This window comes from Cylas formicarius, unplaced genomic scaffold, assembly GCF_029955315.1.
Source record: "Cylas formicarius isolate icCylForm1 unplaced genomic scaffold, icCylForm1.1 PGA_scaffold_5__7_contigs__length_24384050, whole genome shotgun sequence".
Classification (NCBI taxonomy): Eukaryota; Metazoa; Arthropoda; class Insecta; order Coleoptera; family Brentidae; genus Cylas; species Cylas formicarius.
Window position 1 is genome coordinate 22,463,742 of NW_026844341.1, and position 24,173 is coordinate 22,487,914.

At 38.4% G+C, this 24,173-nt stretch overlaps 1 protein-coding gene across 13 annotated transcripts in view; it reads right to left on the reverse strand.

Moving 5' to 3' along the window:
• The window catches only part of LOC132702184 (fat-like cadherin-related tumor suppressor homolog), a 347,569-nt gene that overhangs the window by 191,122 nt on the left and 132,274 nt on the right, over positions 1–24,173 (reverse strand). For all 13 annotated transcript variants that reach the window (XM_060670670.1, XM_060670671.1, XM_060670683.1 and 10 more), the window contains 3 exons: positions 14,238–15,683; positions 7,669–9,008; positions 4,648–5,267 (listed from right to left, as the gene is read on the reverse strand). In XM_060670670.1, coding sequence (XP_060526653.1) covers positions 4,648–5,267; positions 7,669–9,008; positions 14,238–15,656 — 3,379 coding nt within the window. In that variant the 5' untranslated portion in view covers positions 15,657–15,683. The remainder of the gene's footprint in view (positions 1–4,647; positions 5,268–7,668; positions 9,009–14,237; positions 15,684–24,173) is intronic.

Below are 24,173 nucleotides of genomic sequence, written 5' to 3' on the forward strand. Positions count from 1 at the left end.
CGCACCAACCCGAATATTCCCGCCAAAATTCAAATTGTCCCGCCAAAAGAGGCTTAGAACCGATACTACTATACTACTATCAACCGAGATCATCAGTAGTAAAATCTTTGTGAGGTGAGGCGAGATCATTATTTTCCAATGAGAATTCCTGTCGGAATAGGACCCGTTAAAACTCCTGGCGTTTAAAATTCGGGAGGCGTTCGATGCGGGTCCACATCAATATCACTTATCCCTTCCCGGGGATAATTTCCTAATGTCTCCCGCGTCAGCCATCAATTTTCCGCAGCGTCTCGTGTTTGGCGTCGATCGCCTCCGCCGCCGATTTGCATCACGGTCACGTGGTCGCCGCCCCTAGCGCTTCTTCGTCCCCAAAATCTCCTTACAGGCCGGATTTCGGAGGCGGGGGAGCGGGTCTCGCCGCCGCCGGCATTATTAAGAGGTCACGAACTGCCTCATCGCACAGCGGTAGATCAAAGTTTCGCCCCTGATCGCGTGTTAATCTCCTCCTCCCTAAAGGAAGATAAACTCCCCCACCCTAAGACTCCAACGACTTTAAATCTTAAACCGTCCATGTTCATTATTAGACAGCTACTTTGAAAACGCGAACATACTTTCTTTAAAACTTTCAATTAATATAAATCTTGAGATTACCCCCGTATCATTGTATATTTAACCCAAATGAGATGATCTGGTCTGAGTTGAAAGCGAATATAAGAAGAAATAACACTGCGTCAAAATTTAGTGATGGTATCATAAAGGTAATTCGACAATATCAGTACAAAGCTGTTCTAACTGTGAAAAGAAGTAGAAGAAAATATTTATCGAAAACGTACTTATATCAAACTTGTTAGTGCAGATAGATAAATTCCTAGGACGGTCCTGGAATGGTTACGGGTAAGGCCCTGCTCTGCAGGGTGTTCTATAAGGCGGTGCGGTTTTGGGAGTAATAAACGGTAGGCAAAGTTAATCACGAGATTGTTTGTAAAAACACAATATTTCTGGTCATGGTATACCGGCGATGTGACCATTGCTCCCCAGCTCCGATTCTCGGCCCGATATTGCCAATGATTTATGGCCACGTTCACAAAGAACCGGGGCTAATAATTCATCGGGGGGTAGATATATTTTTAATTCGATCTGGACCCGTTCCTTTGCAACAAATTATTACTGTAATAATACGCGATCGTTTTGGAGCGGTGAACGTTGGTACTGAGAGCGTTAACCCCTTTGTCTTATCATCGGTCAGGGTTCATGCTTCGAATGTTCGTTGCTCGCTATTACTTTCCACGATCGTCTGAACTTTAAATGTCTTCGGAGCAATAACTCTCGAGTAAGCCCTGAACGGTCGATAGTGCAAGGGCATTTTCTAATTGAATTTAAAACATTTCAGGAAGTAATTTTTGAATCGATTTTAAGAAGAAACCTTCATTAGAACTGTTGAGGTACAGGGTGGTATTTTTTTAATACATATTTTTATATATTTATATATATTTTTTTGATTGGTAGATATATTAATTAAATTCGATAAATAGAGCAGTGGAACAATCCTTCTTTCGTTTCAGAAGTGGATGATGTAAAGCATGGTTTTTACGCCATTCTTGTTATGATTTTTTTTTGTTGCATTTAAAAGCTAAAAAATCAATAAGAAAAAGAGGAATTGCCAGATGACAAACGTGAAGTAAACACGCACGCCCATTAACACACCCTCCCAATATAAATATTTAGGCAATGTAGAATATTTAGTATATGTGAATAAAATAGTAGGTTTAACTTTAGTTAAAGGTTTTGAGATGCTAGCCGTCTTTATACAAACATTTCAGCTGCAAAAAGTTCGGTACGCAAAAGTTCTGTTAACAACCGTCGGACAAATACAGGGTGGTAGCAGAAAACAACTATTTCTGAATCAGGTAGAGCAAAATCGACTTACAGTCAAGATTTTTGAGGAACATTTAATTGTTAAAACCGCATGGTGATATCTGGACTGCCAATTGAGATAGAGGACTCACAACTATTTTTATAAAAATTTTGGATTTGGATAAAAACATCATTGGGGATTTTTTTTAAGGCAAATGCGATTCCTCATAAATCAATACAACTTTCTTATTTCATATGGCAATCATAGTTGGCTATGATCTTAAAAAATATTCGAGCCCTTTTTATCCATATAGATTTGATGGTATCTATCATCAAAAAAAATATTAGTAGGCCATGCATAATATGTTCAAAAGGCAAAAAAATAAAACATAAATATATAAATAGGGCTTCAAAAAATTCACGTTGTAATAATATTATAAAAAATTTACTTACACGATTCTCAAAGAAATAAAACATCAATAAATAAATGATACTAATTTATAATATTATAAAAAAATTTACTAACACGAACCTCAAAGAAATTAAACATGAACAAATAAATATGAATTCTAAAAATTTCGCATCATAATAATATTCTAAAAAAATTAACTCACACGAATCTCAAAGAAATAAAGCATACATGAATAAATAGGAATTACAAAAATGCACATTATAATATTATTAAAAATTAAAAATTAAAAATTTAATTAAAAATATTACTTCGCGTCCTATACATACAAATAACGTTCACGTCTGCGGTCTTTTTCAAAACGAACTTGTGCGCCGTCCCGCCGATTCTCGAACGCCGCCATTTCAATTTACGAACAAAATGAACAACGAAAAAAATAAATATATAAAAGATCCCGCGTTTCGCGCTCACAAATTTATTATCCCTGGGGCGGCATTCGTAACATCAAATTACGGTGTTTTCACTCCCCCCCACTCCACGGCGCCATACGTTTATTTACTCCGAACGTATGTGCTCGACCGTGCGCACTCGAAATGACAATTTACGAGAAGCCCTGGGATTTCCATCCCTTTGGCGGTCCCCTTTGATAATAACCAAAACTAACTAAAAATATAATATATAAAAATAGATAATGGCAAAATAAATTTTTTATTTATTTATTTTATTTATTTTTAGGGACGAAATACCACAGAATTTCCAGAAGATTACTGTTTGAATCAGGAATTACAATGATTGAAAATCGATTCACCAAAAAGAAAATATCGTTACTTTCTGGGAATTTAGAAAAAAGTGGAATGCAGTGTCCAGAACAAAGAATATTGGTTGAATACAGACATTAACATCTCTTGTATTAAAAAAAAACACTGCAGGTAGACCGAAAACTACTTCGGTCAACTCACCAATTGTGGTAAATATCGACGAACGCAAAATTTGAGGAAAAATGATATAAGTGAGCTGTCATTTGCTACAGAACTAAATCTTCGGGTCTCTGGTAACCGGGCAAATCCGATCTCGAATTCTATCACTTCTTCGCCAAATACTTTGAAAAATATTAATAAAAATGTATTAAATTTTAAGCAGCCAACGTCTTCCATGGAATTAAATCAACCACAATTGGCGTTATATTTGGATCTAAACTTCAATACCAGTTGCTTAGAAATAATGCAAAGAGAACAACTGCAATTTGTATCCAGCGTACAGCAAAGTGAGGAAAGCTAAGCGACGGTGTTATCCTGAAGATATTTGTGTTACATTGCAGAAATTTTTTGGACCATGCTACTGCTAGATTGCTAGATTAAAACAACTTGATTCTTTTTTCCCAAATGGAGCATGGATGGCAACTCTGGACAGAAGGAATATAAACAATCATTTCAGTATGATCATTCTGACAGTTACTTACTTTAGTCATGTTTAGCGCCTATTCAACTTTTTTATGAACCTGAAGCAAACGACAAGTATTTTATCTGACAAAATCCTCAGCCATCGTCAACCATATATTGCGGGACCCTGAAAGAAACTACCCGAATATCACTAAGAGAAAAGGAAAAAAATAGACGAGGAGATAAAAACCTTGTCGATACTTTTGTTATGTTGAAAATGAAACAAACCTATTAAGTATGACTTCCGAATGACCACGATCGATGGAAAAACGGTTAGCTGTTTAACCGGAACAAGTTCACAGGTTTGCTATTTGTGTAATGCTTCTCCGACAATTGACCAAATCGAAAATATTTTGATGGGGTCGATAAATGGGGAATACCTGGTATATGGCATTCCTCAAATCGCAAATTTATGCAAAATAAAAGCTTTAAATAAAAACGGATGTAGTACCGAATTTGCAAGAGCCTTTCAAAGAACGACGAACTAGCGACTCTGATTAAGCGTTGATTTAAATTTAAACTTGTTATATTATTATTAATAGCTAATTAAAGTTGATCCTGTTTAATTTTATTTAATATCTCAGAATACAGAATCCAAGGTGATATTTTTCTACATTATTCCCTCATCCAAAGGGTCTGCAAGGGTGCAAGTATTTGTCATAGAATGAATTTTAAATACCGCATCTTCTATTTTCTAAATAAATGCCTGATAAAGACAATGAACATGAACGAACTTCATATCCACATATACTGTTTTCTCATTAGTTTGGCTTTTACTTGCTCCATCACGAGATTTCAGACAAAAAACAGCCTTTAAATAATTTTTCAATCTTTTTGGGTTATCCTGAGACGTGTCCGCATGTGATGAAATACGTTCTATTAGAAGAAGCCACAGTGGCGACACCACTATGAGCATTTGTTGGTGTTTCAATTACTTCGGCTTACCTTCGTTATCGATGGAGAACAGGCCGATACCGTCGCCGCCCTTGATCGCATATTCGACGTTACTGTCACCACCCGGAGGATCCGCATCCGTCGCGTTCACTCGCGTCACTACCGTTCCCGGAGGTTTATTTTCCGACACTTTGCCAACGAGCACCGAGTCACTAAAAGTAGGCACGTGAACGTTTTCGTTCACGTCGACTACGTGGACGGTGACCGTCGCCTCCGACGATAGACTCGGGTTACCCCTATCCGAAGCGAACACCATCAGACTGTGCACCTGGCGTTCCTCAAAGTCCAAAGCTTTCGTGGTCCTTATCGTGCCGGACAGTTTGTCGACCACGAAGGTCCCGTCGCTGTCGCTGTCTTCCAACGAGTATCGCACTTCGCCGTCGACGCCCAGGTCCGGATCGAAGGCGGTGACGACGGCTACGACCGTACCTTTGGGAACATCCTCGCGTATCTTTACAGAATAATTCGGCAAACTGAACTTGGGGGCGTTGTCGTTAATGTCGTCCACGGATATCCGCACCACCGCCTCCGAAAACAGCGGGGGGTTGTCCGGTTCTTTGCCGCCGCCGTCCGTCGCCCGGATCCTCAACTCGTAAATATCCTGTCGTTCCCTGAAACCAAATAATTCATAGAGTGACAAAAATACCAGTAGGTTTCCGTTTGTAACGTCAAACCAAAAGTAGTTTCTATGGGCTTCATAAAACAACGTAATTAACTTAGAGTTGATAGACGGGGCACAAGTAGATTCGGTTTATGCAGATATCAGAAAAGCTTTTGACAAGGTTTCCCATAAGGCTCTCACCAATAAGCTTTAGAATATCACTTGTATTCTACAGTTGAAAGTTTTCAGTTTGTTAAGTTGTAGGCTCTGACCCTCACAGAATGACCTCATGAATCCCTCAAGGTCCTTGGTCTTCTTCTTAAGCTTGCACGCGTACATAAGGTGATCTCTGATTACTCTGGCTCCAGACCTAAATAGCCACCGTGAAAGTGCTTTCGAATAACTATTTTAGGCTTAAAAATAACATTGACTTTTGGTACTGTTAGACTACGACTAGACTCATTATGGAGAGCAAAATCGAAGCTAAACGAAGAATCTCTTGGTTGGGCAATCTTCGATAATGGTTTGGTCGATCGTCATTTGAATTAGGAGAAAGGAGAAGCTGATACAAGAAGAAGAGTTAGACTGCGAGTTATTGTGTGAGGAACATATTGAAACAATACTTTATAACTCGCACCGAAACTTGGGATTTAAAATGTCAGTTTCCAGAAATTTCACTCCTAAATCCGTGATTCTTTCTTGTCAGGTCAAACTTGGAATACGCGTATTAAGTATGGAATATTTCAAGTGCATTAACAGAATAGAAAACATCCAGTATAAGTTTATACGGTATCCTGCGTTCAAAATAAACCTACTTTCAGCGTTCATGCCCTTCCTTTAGCTCCGTCCCCCTCAGAAAATATAAACTTGAGCGAACAGAAATCGGCCAATTGTGGACTGTTGACATCAATTTCATTTTTTGTTTAGAAACTACTGATAAGATAAAAAAAACATGCTGTTTGAAAGGCAATTTAATATGCTTTAATACGAGTTCAAATTGATTAAAATTTATTTCTGCTTTTCACGTTTACCATAGTAAAATAACTGCACGAATCAAATTAACTTTTCTTAATTACTAAAAACAAAAAGGATCGTCGACAATTAACAACTCAACACTTATTTTTTAATAATGGGTATGAACACCTCTTGCCCTAATCTCTTACTCGATTAGGCAGATCCAATCAAATTCGTTATTGTTTCCTGTGGAATGCTAAGCCACTCTTCCTCTACTGCAACAATAAGCTCTGGGATTGTGGTTAGGGTACGAAGTTTAGCTCGAATTCTCCGTTATCGCTCATCCCATAAATGTTCGATCGGATTGAAGTTGGGACTGCATGCTGGCCACTCCATATCTCGAAAATCGTCTTCTGTAATGTAATCTTGCACGATCCTTATGGTGTGCGGCCTAGCATTTTCATGCATAAAAATGAATTCTTCTCCAATGTAGTCGTCATATGGACCACTTGATCTGATAAAATATCCTCGATGTACCACCTGGTAAATCTTGACCACGACCGCTCCTACGGATGAAAACAGGGTCCGTTCGTGAGTTCATAGAAATTCAGTACACTTTTTTTCGTAGGTCACTACCAAAAAGGCATCTAATCTGACAACAGAACAGATCTCCATTGATCCAATGCCCAATGCGGATGATCCCATGGAAAGCGTAGGCGGGCTTGTCGATGAGCTTTACTTTTGGACCAATTGCAGTTGTTTTTGGGATCAGGTTATATTCCTTAAGGTGGCGATTTCTTATTATTGTTCTTCAAAGCGGTCATCGCGAGCAGTTGTGATTCGCCTTCTGCCTTTTCCAGAACGTCCAGCAAAGGATCCAGTCTCCTCATACCGTTGGCATACTCTTCGAACTGCTGCGCGTGTCATATTCAGTTGTCAAGCATCAACTCGCTCCATTTTCGATTACGGTATCAGTCTAACGCGATTAAACGCTATCCAAACAACGTGAACATTCCAGTTGCAAAGGGGAGTAATTTAAGTTACTATAAGTATTGCATGAACACGTTTCATTTCTTTAACCGTAGCTACGCGTATAAAAGATCAGCACTTTTGACAAATTTAAACTCATACCAAAAATATTAAGTTTTCTTTCAAATGGCATGTTTATTTTTTGGGTGAGATGAATAGTTTCTAGAAAAAAATATACTAAAATCAAAAAATTACACTGGAAGTTTATAAGCAGCAGTTTATATGCGAACCAGTTTCAGTTGAAGAAACCAACGTTAGCAGTTTCGTAAATAGTATACCCATAACAATTAATCATACCGTGATTTCCAATCCTTTTTCTTTTCTTGTTTGGTTAATTGGTTCATTAAACTTTTATGAACATTTTTTTCTAATTATTATCTGCCAATCGTACATTATATCGGGTACCATAATAAATAAATAATACATACCTGTCCAAAGCTCGGGATACGGTCAGGACGCCCGTAGTTCGGTCCACGGCGAAGTCTTTGGTGTCGGTCGCCAGCGAATAGGTGACCTTGGCGTTGTCCCCTTCGTCGGCGTCGGTCGCGTTCGCCCTGAAGATGACGGTACCGTTCTTCGCGTTTTCCGTCACCCGGAAACTGGCCAGACTTTTCTCAAACTTGGGCGCGTTGTCGTTGACGTCTATCACGCTGATCGGCAACACGCGTGACGACGACTTCTGCGGCTTTCCCAAATCGTACACCGTCACGTTCAGGAAGTACTCGAACTCGCGCTCCCGATCCAAGTAACCGATCACTTTGAGCTCCCCCGTTTCCATGTCGACGCAAAACTGAGAACGTTCGTCGCCGCCGGATATCCCGTAGACGAGTTTGCCGTTGTAGCCGAGGTCGCGATCTCTGGCTCTCAACTTCACCAACGAAGTGCCCAACGCGACCGATTCGTTCACCTTGATCTCGACGGGGAAGTCGACGAATTCGGGCGCGTGGACGTTTTGCCCGTAACGCGTCGGCATCATCGGGAAATCCTCCACGGCGACGGGCCCGTTATTGTTCTCGGCGTCGGCCAAGACCTCCGTCAGTCTCCTCGCGACGCCGGTATCCCTGCACTCGAACATCCCGGTGTCGTCGGTGAGCAATCTGCCGCTGGTGAACGCGCTTCTCTTGGTGTTCACCAGCTTGAACTTCACCCTGGCGATGTCGGCGAAGTGGGTGTTGTCGGTGGCGGTGACATTTAGCTCGCGTTCGGACACCTTGACGTCGTTCAGGTCGCAGCTGACGCTGATGGTGCCCGACGTCGGGTCCACGTTGAAGCATTTGTCTTCGTTTCCGGACACGATACGGTAACTGATTATCTGGCCGGAGTCGAAATCGATCGCCGACAGGGTTATGATTTCGGCCCCGATGGGTACGTGCCTCGACACGTGACCCATACAGTCGACCTTCTCGAACTGTGGGCGGTTGTCGTTGATGTCTTTCACCTTGACCGTGAGCTGCATCTCCGTTTGCCGTCGATACGGCAGGCCCCAATCTGACGCCCGCACCCTCAACACGTACTCGCGCCTCATGCTCTCGTAGTCGAGTAGCTGGGTGGTTTTGACGGTACCCGAGAAGTGATCGATCTCGAACGGAACCTGGTTCAAATTCGCGATGAGGTAGGATATGTAGGCGTTCTCGCCGCGGTCTTTGTCCTTCGCGTGTACCGTCGTCACCGAAGTACCGGCCGGTAGGTTCTCGTCTATCCACACCGTCATCTCAGACTTGTCGAATATCGGATCGTTGTCGTTCGTGTCTTCGACGTACACCTTCACCTTTAAAGGCGTATAAGAAAATTAGCAGGGTTGTAGACATGAGAGGAGAAAGTTTTAAGTATATGCAGACATCGCCGTATGTATAAATCAAGGAATTTCAGTATCAAATACTGCGACAGAAGCCAGAAAGAGAAAGTCGCACGACATATATTTATATTTATATATATATATATTATATATATATATATATATATATATATATATATATATATATATATATATATATATATATATATATATATATATATATATATATATATATATATATAGGGTTTTTCACTTAAAACTCCGCACGCCAATAACTCCAAAACGAAAAGAAATATTTAATTTATGTAAAAAGTAGTCAAAGTGTGGGGTCAAGTAGATATTTCTTAAAGTTTAAAAAATGCGACGCCTGCAAAGAGCTGGGCGTCGCGACGCGTCGAAAACTTATTCGATTGCAGAGACTTTGGAAATACGCGCATACAAAAGTACATATTATTTAAAAACTTTTTTGTTATTTACTCAAACTTATTTACTTTACCCGTTTCTAAGTTATACCGATTTAAAGCAAACATTTCTTGATTAATAAAAAATGTGATTAACGCTTATTTTTACAAGTATGCCATGAATGTTAGTTACTATGGCAACCATTGTTATCGCAGTTGTTTTAAGTACAATTACAAACAATAGATTTCAACTATTTTAGTATGATTTTATTTATTATTTTTTATCGATTTAGTTCTGATAACATGATAAATAAATGAAAAAACAGTAAAATACCTACAAGTTAATAACCAAAATTATTATTGCAATTAACTACATAATAAGACATTTCAAAAATTTTGTTCAAAATTATGTCCATCTGCTCGAACACAACTATCAAAAACTTTTAACAGATGAGCTTGGGTCACTTGTAGGAGAGTCCTTCTTGTGATAGCGGCACACGCTGCACTAATTATGTTAATGAGATCAGCCATATCTTCGATAGGTTCTTCCTAGATAACGTTTTTTAGGTAGCCCCAAAGAAAATAATCTGGTGGTGTAATGTCCGGGGACCTCGCCGGCCACCTCTCTCTTCTCGGTTCAAATACCTCGTTACTATTTGGGCATTATGTGCAGGCGCTCCATCCTGCTGTAGCCACATATTCATTCTAGTGTCAAGAGGCACTTCTTCTAATAGTTCCGGAAGTGTAGTTTGAAGAAATCTTAAATAGCGATCGGCATTTAAAGTTCCTTCGTAAAAGTAAGGTCCAATAAAGAATCCATTTAATATGCCGCACCAAACATTGATACTTAAAATTCGTTGGTTACCTCTTTCTGTAATCCAACGAGGATGGTTTTCGGACCAAAAACGACAGTTGTGTCTATTAACGATTCCATTATTTTGATATCGACTTTTGTCGCTCCATAAAATTTTCGAGAGAAAATCGCCTGTTTCTAGTTTATGAACTAGTTTACTTTTGTACGGGTGAAAAGAGTTTCTATGTAGAATTCTCCACGAAGAACTTATGGTAACACCGGTATTTTCTTTTATCTCTGACAGGAATATCTTGGGGTTATTATCAACCTGCTGAATTATAGCAGCAGTATTTTCATCATTTGTAGCCGTCCTGTTCCTATCTCTTTTAGGTTTTATGAAGCTACCATATTCTCTTAAGTTTTTACATAAACTTAAAAAGGTTTTTGCCTCGGGGACTCTTCTATGCGGATAACGCCGTGCGTAAACTCTTTTTGCTTCTCTACAATTGCATCTGCATTCTCCAAACACCAGTAACATGTCTACTTTTTCCTCAGTGCTAAATTGCACCATTTTCACATAATAATTCTTAGTTTTTTTTTAACCGAACAAATTTGGATATTTCTCGTGACAAAATGTGACAATTTTTTGATACAGCAATAACAACTTACGTTTGTAATTGCACTTAAAACAACTGCGATAACAATGGTTGCCATAGTAACTAACATTCGTGGCATACTTGTAAAAATAAGCGTTAATCACATTTTTTATTAATCAAGAAATGTTTACTTTAAATCGGTATAACTTAGAAACGGGTAAAGTAAATATGTTTGAGTAAATAACAAAAAAGTTTTTAAATAATATGTACTTTTATATGCGCGTATTTCCAAAGTCTCTGCAATCGAATAATTTTTCGACGCGTCGCGACGCCCAGCTCTTTGCAGGCGTCGAATTTTTTAAATTTTAGGAAATATCTACTTGACCCCACACTTTGACTACTTTTTACATAAATTAAATATTTCTTTTCGTTTTGGACTTATTGGCGTGCGGAGTTTTAAGTGAAAAACCCTGTATATATATATATATATATATATATATATATATATATATATATATATATATACAGGGTTTTTCACTTAAAACTCCGCACGCCAATAAGTCCAAAACGAAAAGAAATATTTAATTTATGTAAAAAGTAGTCAAAGTGTGGGGTCAAGTAGATATTTCCTAAAATTTAATATATATATATATATATATATATATATATATATATATATATATATATATGACGAAAACTGTTCTTAGGACCACCACTAACTGTTTTTTAACCAAAGTCGCGCTTAGCATGCCCATTTAGGCACTGATTCCTAAAGTGAAATTATTTTCGAAAAGTAACGGAAATATCGTCTTTTTTTTGGACATATTTAATGTAATGTAAATGTAAACGGCAGATGTACGTGTGTTATTTTGAAAGATTTATGGACAAAATAAGAACACATACTGAATAAAAAAAAACCGAAACATTGATTTTATTTAAACAAATGACAAGAGTTTATCTTTATACATGTAATTTTCTACAATCCATTTATTAACAGTAGTGGTTCATCATGAATTGCCGTAAACAACAAATTTTTGCAAGTTGTTAGATTTCTCCATATATTGTTTTTCGAACAATTGCTTCACCTTTTGCAATTTAACTTTTTATTCTTCTTCAATATTTTAATAATTTTCATTGTACTCTTCTGTACTCCTAATTAGGATTTTGCTCCTTAATACATTTTACATTTTAATACATAAGAACTTTTGTTCTGGCCGCTTCATCCATCACAAAATAGTCGCACTGTTTCAAAATGGGTCATATCCAAAGAGCGCAAATGCCAAACTAAGGCTGACCCAACTTCAGTTGATTCTCATTTTGCTTAAGATTCATCCCAGGTATAAAACATTGATTGTTTGCTGTCCATATCTACACAACAGAACGCGTAATGGTTGATTTGACGTCTGAAAGCATTATAAATTCTTAAATGAGTCGTTGATTTCATCTTCTTCCTACCTGTAAACCGCAAAAACCAATGTCAAAATCGTAGTAGAAAATGTTCTTGAACATTGTAATGCTCATTGAACATTTCGAAGAGTTTGTGCTTATTCAAGTCACATGACAGGACTTCTTACGATGACTTTACCAAGCTGGTACTGAAGACATGAATTCTTTTACTTTACATTTCTTCTGTAGGGCTTTTTTTGGAAATCTTATCATGCTTGGTTGTGTTTCGGCATACCTCAGCCATAAAGAAAAATTCATACCTTCTGGACATAACTTCTTCACGATCCATATACTGTTTTCACAGCACTACTTCCTATTACTTTCGAATGGCGCTGCATAGGTTAATAGCAAAGGTTTATAGGTTATGGTGACATAAACCGCGAGAAGGAACCGAAGAAGAAACGTTGTACATACTACAACTGTATCGTCAGCTATTAGTGAAATTCTACAAATGCAGAATTATAATATAGAAAACTGTTTCGTATGCAACATGGACGCGAGTAGTTTTGAAAGAAACAGTTGTGGTCAGTTGTCTGAATTTTCCCATGGGTTTACCATAGGACAAGATTTATTTCGCTCAACTCGGTTATGATATTTAGATTAAGGTTCAGAAACCTTTGCAAGATTCATCCCTCGACTAATTTTGAACATACAGGGTGTGTCCTATTAGACCTTTATGGCAAGATATAAAAATAAATTTTACGTGAGAATTCTCTATATTTTCCCGTAAATGATAATTAATTTTCCATCTAAAAGTACCATACTATGATATATCTATTAACACTGGTTGTCGAATTATAAGCAACAAAACAGAAATACTGCCGTTAAAGCGAATTAAAGTAATCACATTTCATCTGGGTAGCAGGCTCTGGCCGGCCATGGTGACGTAAATGTAAAAAAATAATTGACATTTCTAGATGCCAAGACGGATATTTTGAATTTGTTTTACATTTATGGTTAGTGTCAAAGAATTGTTTCAAATAACTTGCATAAGCTTTAATAAACAATATTCGCATTTGCCACCAATGTATGCAACTGATATACTCAAGAACAATAAGATGCATAACTACAAAATAATTACATTAAAATCTCTTTTCCCCCTTGATTGCAAAATTAAGCGTAACCATTTATTCCTCTTTAACATTAGTTTTGTGTAAAACAGTTGTTGGCATATGTATCAAGATGATTCAAGAACTGGTCGACCAGTGGAGGTCATAACGGAAGAGGTGGTATTGAGCGATTGACGTTTAAAGGTCAAGGAAATCTCAGAAATTACTAAGCTTTCTGATACAAGTGTTCGTCGAATCCTGCATGATCATTTAGGTATGCTTAAGGTTGTGCATAACGCCGTGTCGAGTGTGCGCGGTGTTTTTTGGAACTCTGTGGGTCGGAACCGAAGCCATTGATAGAAACTATTGTGACGGGAGATGAAACTATGGTGACCCTCTAACGAAAAGAGAATCAATGGAGTCGCGTCGTAAGGGTGAAGCATCTCCAAGAAAATTCAGAGTCTGCCAGTCAACAAACAATGTGATGGCCACGATCTTTTGCGATTGTGAAGGAATTCTTTTGATAGATTTTAAAGAAACTAATATCACTGTCAATGGTAAATATTACGCAACATTATTACATACATTGCGAGACTGCATACGTGTAAAACGTCGAGGAAAACTGACCAGAGGCGTGCGTCTATTGCACGATAATGCACCTGTTCATACTACTGGTGTTGCACAAGCTGTCATTTTAGAGTATGGGTTCCAACCGATAGATCATCCTCCGCATAGCCCCCAGCGACTATTATTTCTTTGTATATTTGATTCTTTGTATATTTGAAACGTCCATAAACGTCTAATGTAAAATGGACATGCGTTGTTTTGCATTCACGCTCCTCATCTATTATTTGATTGCAAAGAAGACCGAACGAGATGACATTAACATTTAAGGTTCAACATTAGCCGTAACTCACCTTCGCCGACGACTGCTTCCTGGTGCCCGCGTTGCCCTGGTCGATGGCGGACACTGTCAGACTGTAAAACTGCTTATTCTCCGCGTCCAAAGGCACCGCGGTGTACAACATGCCGGTCTCCGGGTTGATGTTGAACTCGCCGCCCTCGTTGCCGCCCACAATTTCGAGGAACACCTGAGCGTTTCTACCCTCGTCGGCATCGGTCACCTTTAGCCGGATCAGGGGCGTGTTTATCGGGGCGCTTTCGGGCACCTTCACGTCGTAGATCTCCTTGTTGAAGACGGGCGGGTTGTCGTTCAGATCCGCCAGCTGAACCGGCACAGACTTGTAGCTCTCTCGGGGAGGTATACCTCGATCGACGGCCCGCAGCTGCAGCTGGTATCCTTGGGGCGTTTTTTCCCTGTCGAGCAGCTTCAACACTTCGATGTTGTACTCGCCCTTCTGACGGGTCGCCCTGATACGAAAATGGCCGTCGGGATCGCCGTCTACGATTTCCAACCGGTCTATTTCGCCGTGTATCCCGCTATCTCTGTCGGATACGTTCACTATGGCGTAGATGTCGGCGTTCGAGTTCTCGACTATCTGCGGGTGGCGCCTTATCCGTATTTCCGGTGCGAAAAAGTTCACCTTCTTCACCCGGATGCGGACTTTAGCGGTGCTCATGCCGGTACTCTGTCTAGGAGGCACGCCCCTGTCCTGAGCCAACACCGTCAGCTCGTGGTAGGTACCCTCGTGGTACCTCAACGGTCTGGTCAGTGTTACGACGCCGGTTATGGGATGAATGGCGAACTTGTTGGTCTGTTCCGCGAAGCTGTAGTAGATTTCGCCGTTTCGACCTAGGTCGGCGTCCTCGGCGATGACTTTGACGATACTCCGGTGCACCGGGGTGTCTTCCGCGACGGTGGCGTTGTACTCCATCGGGTAAAACAACGGACTGAGATCGTTCACGTCGAGGACGGTCACGACGACGGTAGTATCCGACGTGTATTGGACTTTCTGCTTGCCCTCCCTAATACTGGCCGTAGCTCTCACCTGGAGCACGTACTTGTCTTTGCGTTCCCTGTTGAGCACGTCGTTGTTGCCGGTCTTGATGCGGACGAAAAGGAAACAAAATTCGCCCACCAGCCGGTGCTCGGCTTTGAAAAACTTGTCCCTGTCTCCATCGACTATCTTGTACCTAATATCTGAGAACGTATTCGGAGGAACCACAATACCCATGGGTCGGGAACCGGGAGACCGGGCGGCGTAGGTCTTTGCGACGCTGTTTTCGGGGATGCTGACGTTGTACAGCTGATCGGTGAAACGGAACACGAGATCGTCGGCGGCGGCGAGCCCATCCTCAGCTTGGTCGGCGAACGGTACCAGAAAAAACACCAACAGCAGTGATACCGATGCGGGAGGCAACGCGCATCGATGCATCTTATTTTCGGCTCATCACGGATGAACCTGAAACGAATGGACGCTTATAGTACCACGAACGTTTATTTCTGGTGAGTAAGCCAAGGAGATCTTTTTTTGTGTATACTAATCGGTCGAATAGGAGCAAGAATTTCAAACATCTTGACTAATACTGCGGTGAAGTAAGCGTACTTTTTCGTCATGTAGGTACGGTGCGTTCAATTTATCTTGATAACACTTTAATTGGCTGTAATTTTTTGGTTTTTGAGACATCAAGGTAAACATAAAAACGAAATGTAGGGTTAGTGGCCAAATTATTTTCCAAGTGACGTATAAAACAAAACACTATCAATTTTCTGACATATAAGCCTACACCATAATTTTTTAAATGGAACACTCTGTAAATTATATATGTGTTTCATAGAATACCTTATTCCGAATATAGTAATGTAACATACTATACAATCTGCGTTCTCCTATCATCAATGATTCAAGTAGTTCAATGTATCTATCTTTCTTCCAGTCCGATAATAAATCCAGGTTCAGATCCCCTCTAAAAATTACATCATGGACACAAAAACTTGAAATCTGTTTTTTAGGATATTCAAATAGTCAATGTTTCATTGAGAATTCTCAATTTTATCCAAATTTCTTAAAGAAGCTCTTCAGACTCGATATGCGAAATTTCATATTTAAAACGCTATAGACGAGGTGCATCAACAAAGGAATTCTGGACGTCTGCCCTAACCCGATAATCGAAATTCCCGCGGTGTCATCGCATGTCCCCCCGAGTCCCCCCGGGGGGGGGGGGAAGCGTATGGAACCGCACTGATTATAACTGATCCGGGATAACTTAGATGAACTCGGACATTCCGTAATACTGGGCATACCGGCCCGAGATGATTTAGGAACCCTTATTAGTTGCTCTTAAATGCCATTCCGCGGCGCTGGCAGCCCCTGAATTCCTGCTGGGCAGCGGGGGTGAGCGGACACGACAAGGAATTTACGCCGCGCATCGCTGCACTGAGAAAAAACTTCTTATCTTCTTATCGCGCCGTCTCTTTAGGAAGGCTGCCGGTCCATATAGCTAAACGAACTTTGGAAACTGCTGTTCTGAAAATATCATTTGACGAACATCCAAACCAAATTAAACGTAGGATTTATATATATATATATATATATATATATATATATATATATATATATATATATATATATATATATATATATATACAGGGTTTTTCACTTAAAACTCCGCACGCCAATAAGTCCAAAACGAAAAGAAATATTTAATTTATGTAAAAAGTAGTCGAAGTGTGGGGTCAAGTAGATATTTCCCAAAGTTTAAAATATTCGACGCCTGCAAAGAGGTGGGCGTCTCGACGCATCGAAAAATTATTCGATTGCAGAGACTTTGGAAATACGCACATACAAAAGTACATATTATTTAAAAACTTTTTTGTTATTTACTCAAACTTATTTACTTTACCCGTTTCTAAGTTATACCGATTTAAAGTAAACATTTCTTGATTAAAAAAAATGTGATTAACGCTTATTTTTACAAGTATGCCATCAACGTTAGTTACTATGGCAACCATTGTTATCGCAGTTGTTTTAAGTGCAATCACAAACGTAAGTTGTTATTGCTGTATCAAAAAATTGTCACATTTTGTCACAAGAAATATCCAAATTTGTTCGGTTAAAAAAAAAACTAAGAATTATTATGTGAAAATGGTGCAATTTAGCAATGAGGAAAAAGTAGACATGTTACTGGTGTTTGGAGAATGCAGATGCAATTGTAGAGAAGCAAAAAGAGTTTACGCACGGCGTTATCCGCATAGAAGAGTCCCCGATGCAAAAACCTTTTCAAGTTTATGTAAAAACTTAAGAGAATATGGCAGCTTTATGAAACCTAAAAGAGATAGGAACAGGGCGGCTACAAATGATGAAAATACTGCTGCTGTAATTCAGCAGGTTGATAATAACCCCAAGATATCCCTATCAGAGATAAAAGAAATTACCGGTGTTACCATAATTTCTTCGTGGAGAATTCTACATAGAAACTCTAACTCTTTTCACCCGTACAAAAGTAAACTAGTTCATAAACTAGAACCAGGCGATTATGCTAGAAGAATGTATTTCTTAGCGACATTGTCCGATTTATATAGCCAAGATGCAAATTTTCTCTCGAAAATTTTATGGAGCGACGAAAGTCGGTTTCAAAATAATGGAATCGTTAATAGACACAACTGTCGTTTTTGGTCCGAAAACCATCCTCGTTGGATTACAGAAAGAGGTAACCAACGAATTTTTAGTATCAATGTTTGGTGCGGCATATTAAATGGATTCCTTATTGGACCTTACTTTTACGAAGGAACTTTAAATGCAGATCGCTATTTAAGATTTCTTCAAACTACACTTCCGGAACTATTAGAAGAAGTGCCTCTTGACACTAGAATGAATATGTGGCTACAGCAGGATGGAGCGCCTGCACATAATGCCCAAATAGTAACGAGGTATTTGAACCGAGAATATCCCAATAGATGGTTTGGTACTAATGGACCGGTAAGGAGGCCGGCGAGGTCCCCGGACAATACACCACCAGATTATTTTCTTTGGGGCTACCTAAAAAACGTTATCTATGAAGAACCTATCCAAGATATGGCTGATCTCATTAACAAAATTAGTGCAGCGTGTGCCGCTATCACAAGAAGGACTCTCCTACAAGTGACCCAAGCTCATCTGTTAAAAGTTTTTGATAGTTGCGTTCGAGCAGATGGACATAATTTTGAACAAAATTTTTGAAATGTCTTATTATGTAGTTAATTGCAATAATAATTTTGGTTATTAACTTGTAGGTATTTTACTGTTTTTTCATTTATTTATCATGTTATCAGAACTAAATCGATAAAAAATAATAAATAAAATCATACTAAAATAGTTGAAATCTATTGTTTGTAATTGCACTTAAAACAACTGCGATAACAATGGTTGCCATAGTAACTAACATTCATGGCATACTTGTAAAAATAAGCGTTAATCACATTTTTTATTAATCAAGAAATATTTACTTTAAATCGGTATAACTTAGAAACGGGTAAAGTAAATAAGTTTGAGTAAATAACAAAAAAGTTTTTAAATAATATGTACTTTTGTATGCGCGTATTTCCGAAGTCTCTGCAATCGAATAATTTTTCGACGCGTCGCGACGCCCAGCTCTTTGCAGGCGTCGAATTTTTTAAACTTTAGGAAATATCTACTTGACCCCACACTTTGACTACTTTTTACATTAATTAAATATTTCTTTTCGTTTTGGACTTATTGGCGTGCGGAGTTTTAAGTGAAAAACCCTGTATATATATATATATATATATATATATATATATATATATATATATATATATATATTTCGAAAGCCTCGAGTCTCTTTTCGCAGCAAGTAACAAAGGGCCAATAGTCACATCCATATAAAAGCACAGAAAACACATAGGAGGAGAAAAAAACTAAACTCACGGGCTTCACGGTCAAAGCCATTTCTGATATACCTTCAAAACCTTAAAACCCCCCGGGAGGAGGGGAGCGGACACTGCTTATTCTCGAATTCTCGTGTTCCTGGTGTCGAACGAAATTTCACAACAACGGGTATTGCAGTATCATAAAGAATAGGAGGGGTACTAATAGCGTTCGAAGCGAAGATCAATTCGCAATACGGACAGGAGGAAATGGAAAAATATCTTCCGACTGACTTACCAATAGTTATAATGAATTATTGCTGGAAAATGAAAGACGACATCGAAGAAGAAAACAAAACGTAGGATCGTGATGACGTAGAAGACGCATTATTAATAATATCAGGAGAAGAAGACAATTGTTTAGTATCGTAAGCATTTTTTCTGTTTCTACCGGCACCTCTTACGGTTTAACCAAACAATAAACATTTGCTCACTCTTTAATCAGCTAAAATAACCCCCCGGAGTTTGAAAGAAAAAGAAGGGGTTGTTCCGACTGCTTACGGCGTTGTTCGATTTACGTTGCGGCGAAAAAGGCCGCTAGTTTTCGCAAACTTCCGTGCCCCATTAAAAAGAGCAATTACTACGTCCCCGAAGTTTGAACTCCTCGCGTGGTTCCTCGACGTTCTTTTGTTTCGATTTAACTAAAATGCGCCGCGGCCGCGCAACCGCCAAAAATTCAATAATAATTATTTACGTTATTTTTGTTTTCGTTAAACATTTTACCAATCCTCGAAGCACTTCTGGTATAGCCTTGAGTTCTTACAGCGATTTTTTCTTTATATCTTTAAACGTTGCAAACCTCCTTCGTTTCATGGGTTTCTTGAGTTTTGGGAACAGGAAAAAGTCGCAGGGTGAATATAGTGACTGAGGCATATTGGTTTTGTTGGACAGAAGCAACGATGAGTGAACAAATGCATTATGGTCTATGAATTGTCTTCCCACAATTTCAGACGTTTTCTTCGTATTGCTTCTCCGAAACGGAGCGTAACTTCAAGGTAATACTCTTTATTGACGTACGACGCCCTGGTAAGAACTCTTGATGTACTACACCACGATAATCAAAGAAAACAGGAAGCAAAACCTTGAAATTTGATCGAACTTGACGTGCTTTTTTTCGGTCTTGCCGATTCTGAATTCTTCCATTGTGACGATTTTTTGAGCATATCAGGTTCACCATTGACGTCGTTTAATAGCTCTTGTGTGATACTCCTTTGACGGTCCTTTTGTTCAAAATTAAGCAGTTTCGGAACAAATTTCGCTGCTACACGTTTCATGCCCAAAACTTGGGGAAAATTCCATAGCACGAGCCAGTAGAGATGCGGACGTCTTCAGCCAGTTCTTCATACCATTTATTTCACTTCTTCAATGATCCAGAGCGAGGTCCGTTATCGCCGTCTTCTCGGCCATCTTGGAACGGCTTGTACCCCTTATACATTTTTTTTTGCTTTAATTAGATTCACCCTTGACACCATTTCATTGTATACACTACATTGCAATTTTACTTGTTATTGCCACCAATTTAATATACGCAGTACCAGCGATATCTCAATTAAAATTATATGAAGGTCAAAAACGTTCTGCACAGGTCCAAGTTTCCAAATAGGTCAGGTTCTTTTATCTGTGCGCAATAGGCTTAATTTTGGCTTATCAATTATGAATTGCTATGTGTCTCTCTTTCCCCCCCCCCCTCTCCCACCCAGTTCGAGTTATTTATTTACGGAAAAGACCGGAATCGATATCTCCCGGAAATCAACGGCCGCCGTAATTCCAAAGTCGATACTCGGTCTTTCTCATTGCGGTCTGGTTTTATTTATTGCCTGTAAATTACAACTGCCACAGATTCGGATAAATATGAGGCGACCGCATTTTATTATTTCGAAAAACGCAATGTATTATTAATATGCCGCCTTCAGGAGCTTAAAAAAGACTCTAACATTATTTCTAAAAGTGACAGGCTGTAAAATTCAATACAGTGAAACCTCTCTGCGGAAAAGAAAATCTGGAACCTCCCTTAACTGGACGCTAACCTCTGATAACGAGAACAAATACAGTCGAAACTCCATATAGCGAAAATGAAGGCACTGCTTTTTTTCATTAGAAAAAGTTATAGGCACTTATTTTATATACAGATTTTAACATCTACTTAGGAACATTTTTTTGTATTTTCACAATTTTTTCAAGGGGGCGCATCTTCCCCATAATACATAAAAATGTCTCTAGCAGCTTAACTGAATATGGTTCTTGGTGAATGGTTGGTGGTGGTCAAAGATAAACTTCTTCCTCTTGGTGCTCCTCCTCACCCTTTCTTGCTTGTTGTAATATGGTTTCCTCTGTTAACACTGCTGTTGTAGGCAAATCCTGAGCTATCACCATAAAATCTGGCAACTCCTCATTTGTAAACGTAATTGTTGTTTGAAACTGCTGTATCCACTCGCTTAGTGGCTGATCATCTTGCAAGTCCTGTTCGCATTCTGTCTCGGTAATGAGTCCTGCATGACGATAGGATTGTTTTACTGATAAAGTTGACTGCATCTAGCATATTAATGGAAAATTTGTCTTCGGACTCGATCATTTCCATTAAAATGTTTTTCCTGTTTTTTCCTTAAGACTTTTTATTACGCTCTGGTCGATCGGCTGTAATAACACTTGTTGTTTTGGTTGGAAGAAATGCCAATTCAATATTCCGTAGATTTCGAATATAGGGATGTGCAAGGCAGTTAGTTATCTAAGAGAAGTAACATTTTACTCCCCTTTAGTTGTGCATCCTATTTCCGTATCTCCTCTTCAAAAATTTGCGATATCATCCGTACAGACTTTTTTGCCACGTCTTCTCCAGCCAATAGTTAGTGACGTTTCTGTCGACATCACGGGCTTCGCCACTTATCTGTCTATAATTTATGTCTCTGTTTGAACTTCCCCAACCACCTTTCCGACGCCTTGAAATTGATAATGCCAAGCTGTTCAGCAAACTTCTCTGCTTTATTTTACGATAGGTGCAAAGAGTGGTACATTTTTAAGACCTTGCTGTTGGAACCACTGCAATATTTTGCAAATTTTGCTTTCTTAGTTTTTTGTTAGAACTGCCTGCCGCTTCAGGCAGACTGAATGATTTTTCCTTTGCACTTCCACATCGTGGATCTATCTCCCGAATGAAAGCAACTTTATCATCTAGAGATCAAATTTTTGGTGTGCTTTTATAATCGCTTATTATGAGAAAAAACAGTTAGGAGGACCAGGTGAGAAGGTATTAATTACAAGCCGGTCTACATTCCTTACTTTGTTACCTGATGTGCCCTTCTTTCTTTGAGTATACAGAGTGAGAAATTCGTTATACAGAGTAGATTGATATATAGCTTTGTATGGAGACCCAATAGTACAACAAATTTTATTCGTAATACAGAGTTTTACGTTATACACCTGTAGGGAATTTTCACTGTATATTGGTACTGCATGAATCATTCCCTTACTAGCAGAAAAAGTCTTAGTTGACGAAAGTCATTAAAGTTTCGGAAGAGGAAATGCTATCCGCACGAGAGCTTGCAGAAAAATTTAATATCGAAAAAAAAATAGTCACCTACAGTGAAAAGACATCCGACCTACGGCATTTAAGAATTTAGGTGGAAATTTAAAATGAATTTTAATGGTCTGCATCATTGTAAGGTTGAAAACATGAAATTTTATTATCGTGGGTTGATACTTAAGAAGATTTCATTAATATTGTCTTTAGTGAAGTTTCGTCAGTAACGATACGAAATTGTTTTGTAAAAGCTGATTTTCAGAAAATTGCTTCTGAGCATTCTTAGTCGATTCATGTGTCAAAAAAATAAACATAGTAAGAAAATCTTGAAAATTGTGTTCAAATTTAAACATTGGTGATAAAATTTATTGAATCCGATCCTGCATCAGATGAAGATTACCACTTCGAGGATGAAATTGAGAAACAATTTGCTTCGTATAGTGAGGTTTTTTATTTATTTTAAATTTAGACTATTATCAATCTAGTGTTCATTGCCAATCTAGTGTTTTGAAGAAAAGGATGCAAAACATGCCCGACAAAGCATTCCACAGTTTACAAGTAACAACAAAGTTTACGACTAAAGTTTACCTGATTTTTATATAGTTGAATGTTATTTAGTTTTTCGTTTGTGTTGTAATGTTCAGTTATAAATAATAAATTAATTAATAAATATTTTCTTAAATTACCGTAGGTTCCTTTGTTAAACGGATACCTCCAGTAAGCGGATATCAGGGCAACCGCAAGTGTCGGCTTATAAGAGGTTTCACTGTACTTTGCCCATAAGCATCGCTAAATGACAAATGTTGTTCTCAATGTGGTATATTTCTTGTACTCTCTACCCAAAAATACACAAAATGGCATTGCAGGTGTGCAGTGTCACTTTTAAAACATTTTCGGTACTTTAGTCACGGGATTGGGAAAGTTTTCTTGTTTTCGTGTGACCGTTTTGCAAAAATCTATCGCAAGAACTAAAAGTCGAAGAAAAAGTATAATATGCTACACGTTGATAAACTTCAGGCACTCATTTGTTAAAGAGTCGCTGTGTTAAAGTGATGTTTATCAATTTTTTTTGTAATATTTTACTTAATATAGAAATCAATTACTATTATTTTTTTAATAATTATTAATTTTATCAAAATATTGTCAAGTATTTTAAACCTTTTAATATTCTATTTACTATAGAAACAAACGCAATTGTTATTAACTTGATCAAAATATTATCAATTATTATGAATCTTTTAATGATCTATTTACTATAGAAATCAGCGCAATTATTATTAATTTTACCAAAGTATTGTCAAGTATTTTGAAGCTTTTCATATTCTATTTACTATAGAAACAAACGCAATTATTATTAATTTTATCATATCACTGTCAATTATTTTGAATCTTTAAATTTTTTATTTACTATAGAAATAAACGCAATTGTTGTTAATTTTATCAAAATATTGTCGAATATTTTGAACCATGTAATATTCAATTTGCTATAGAAATAAGCGCAATTATTAT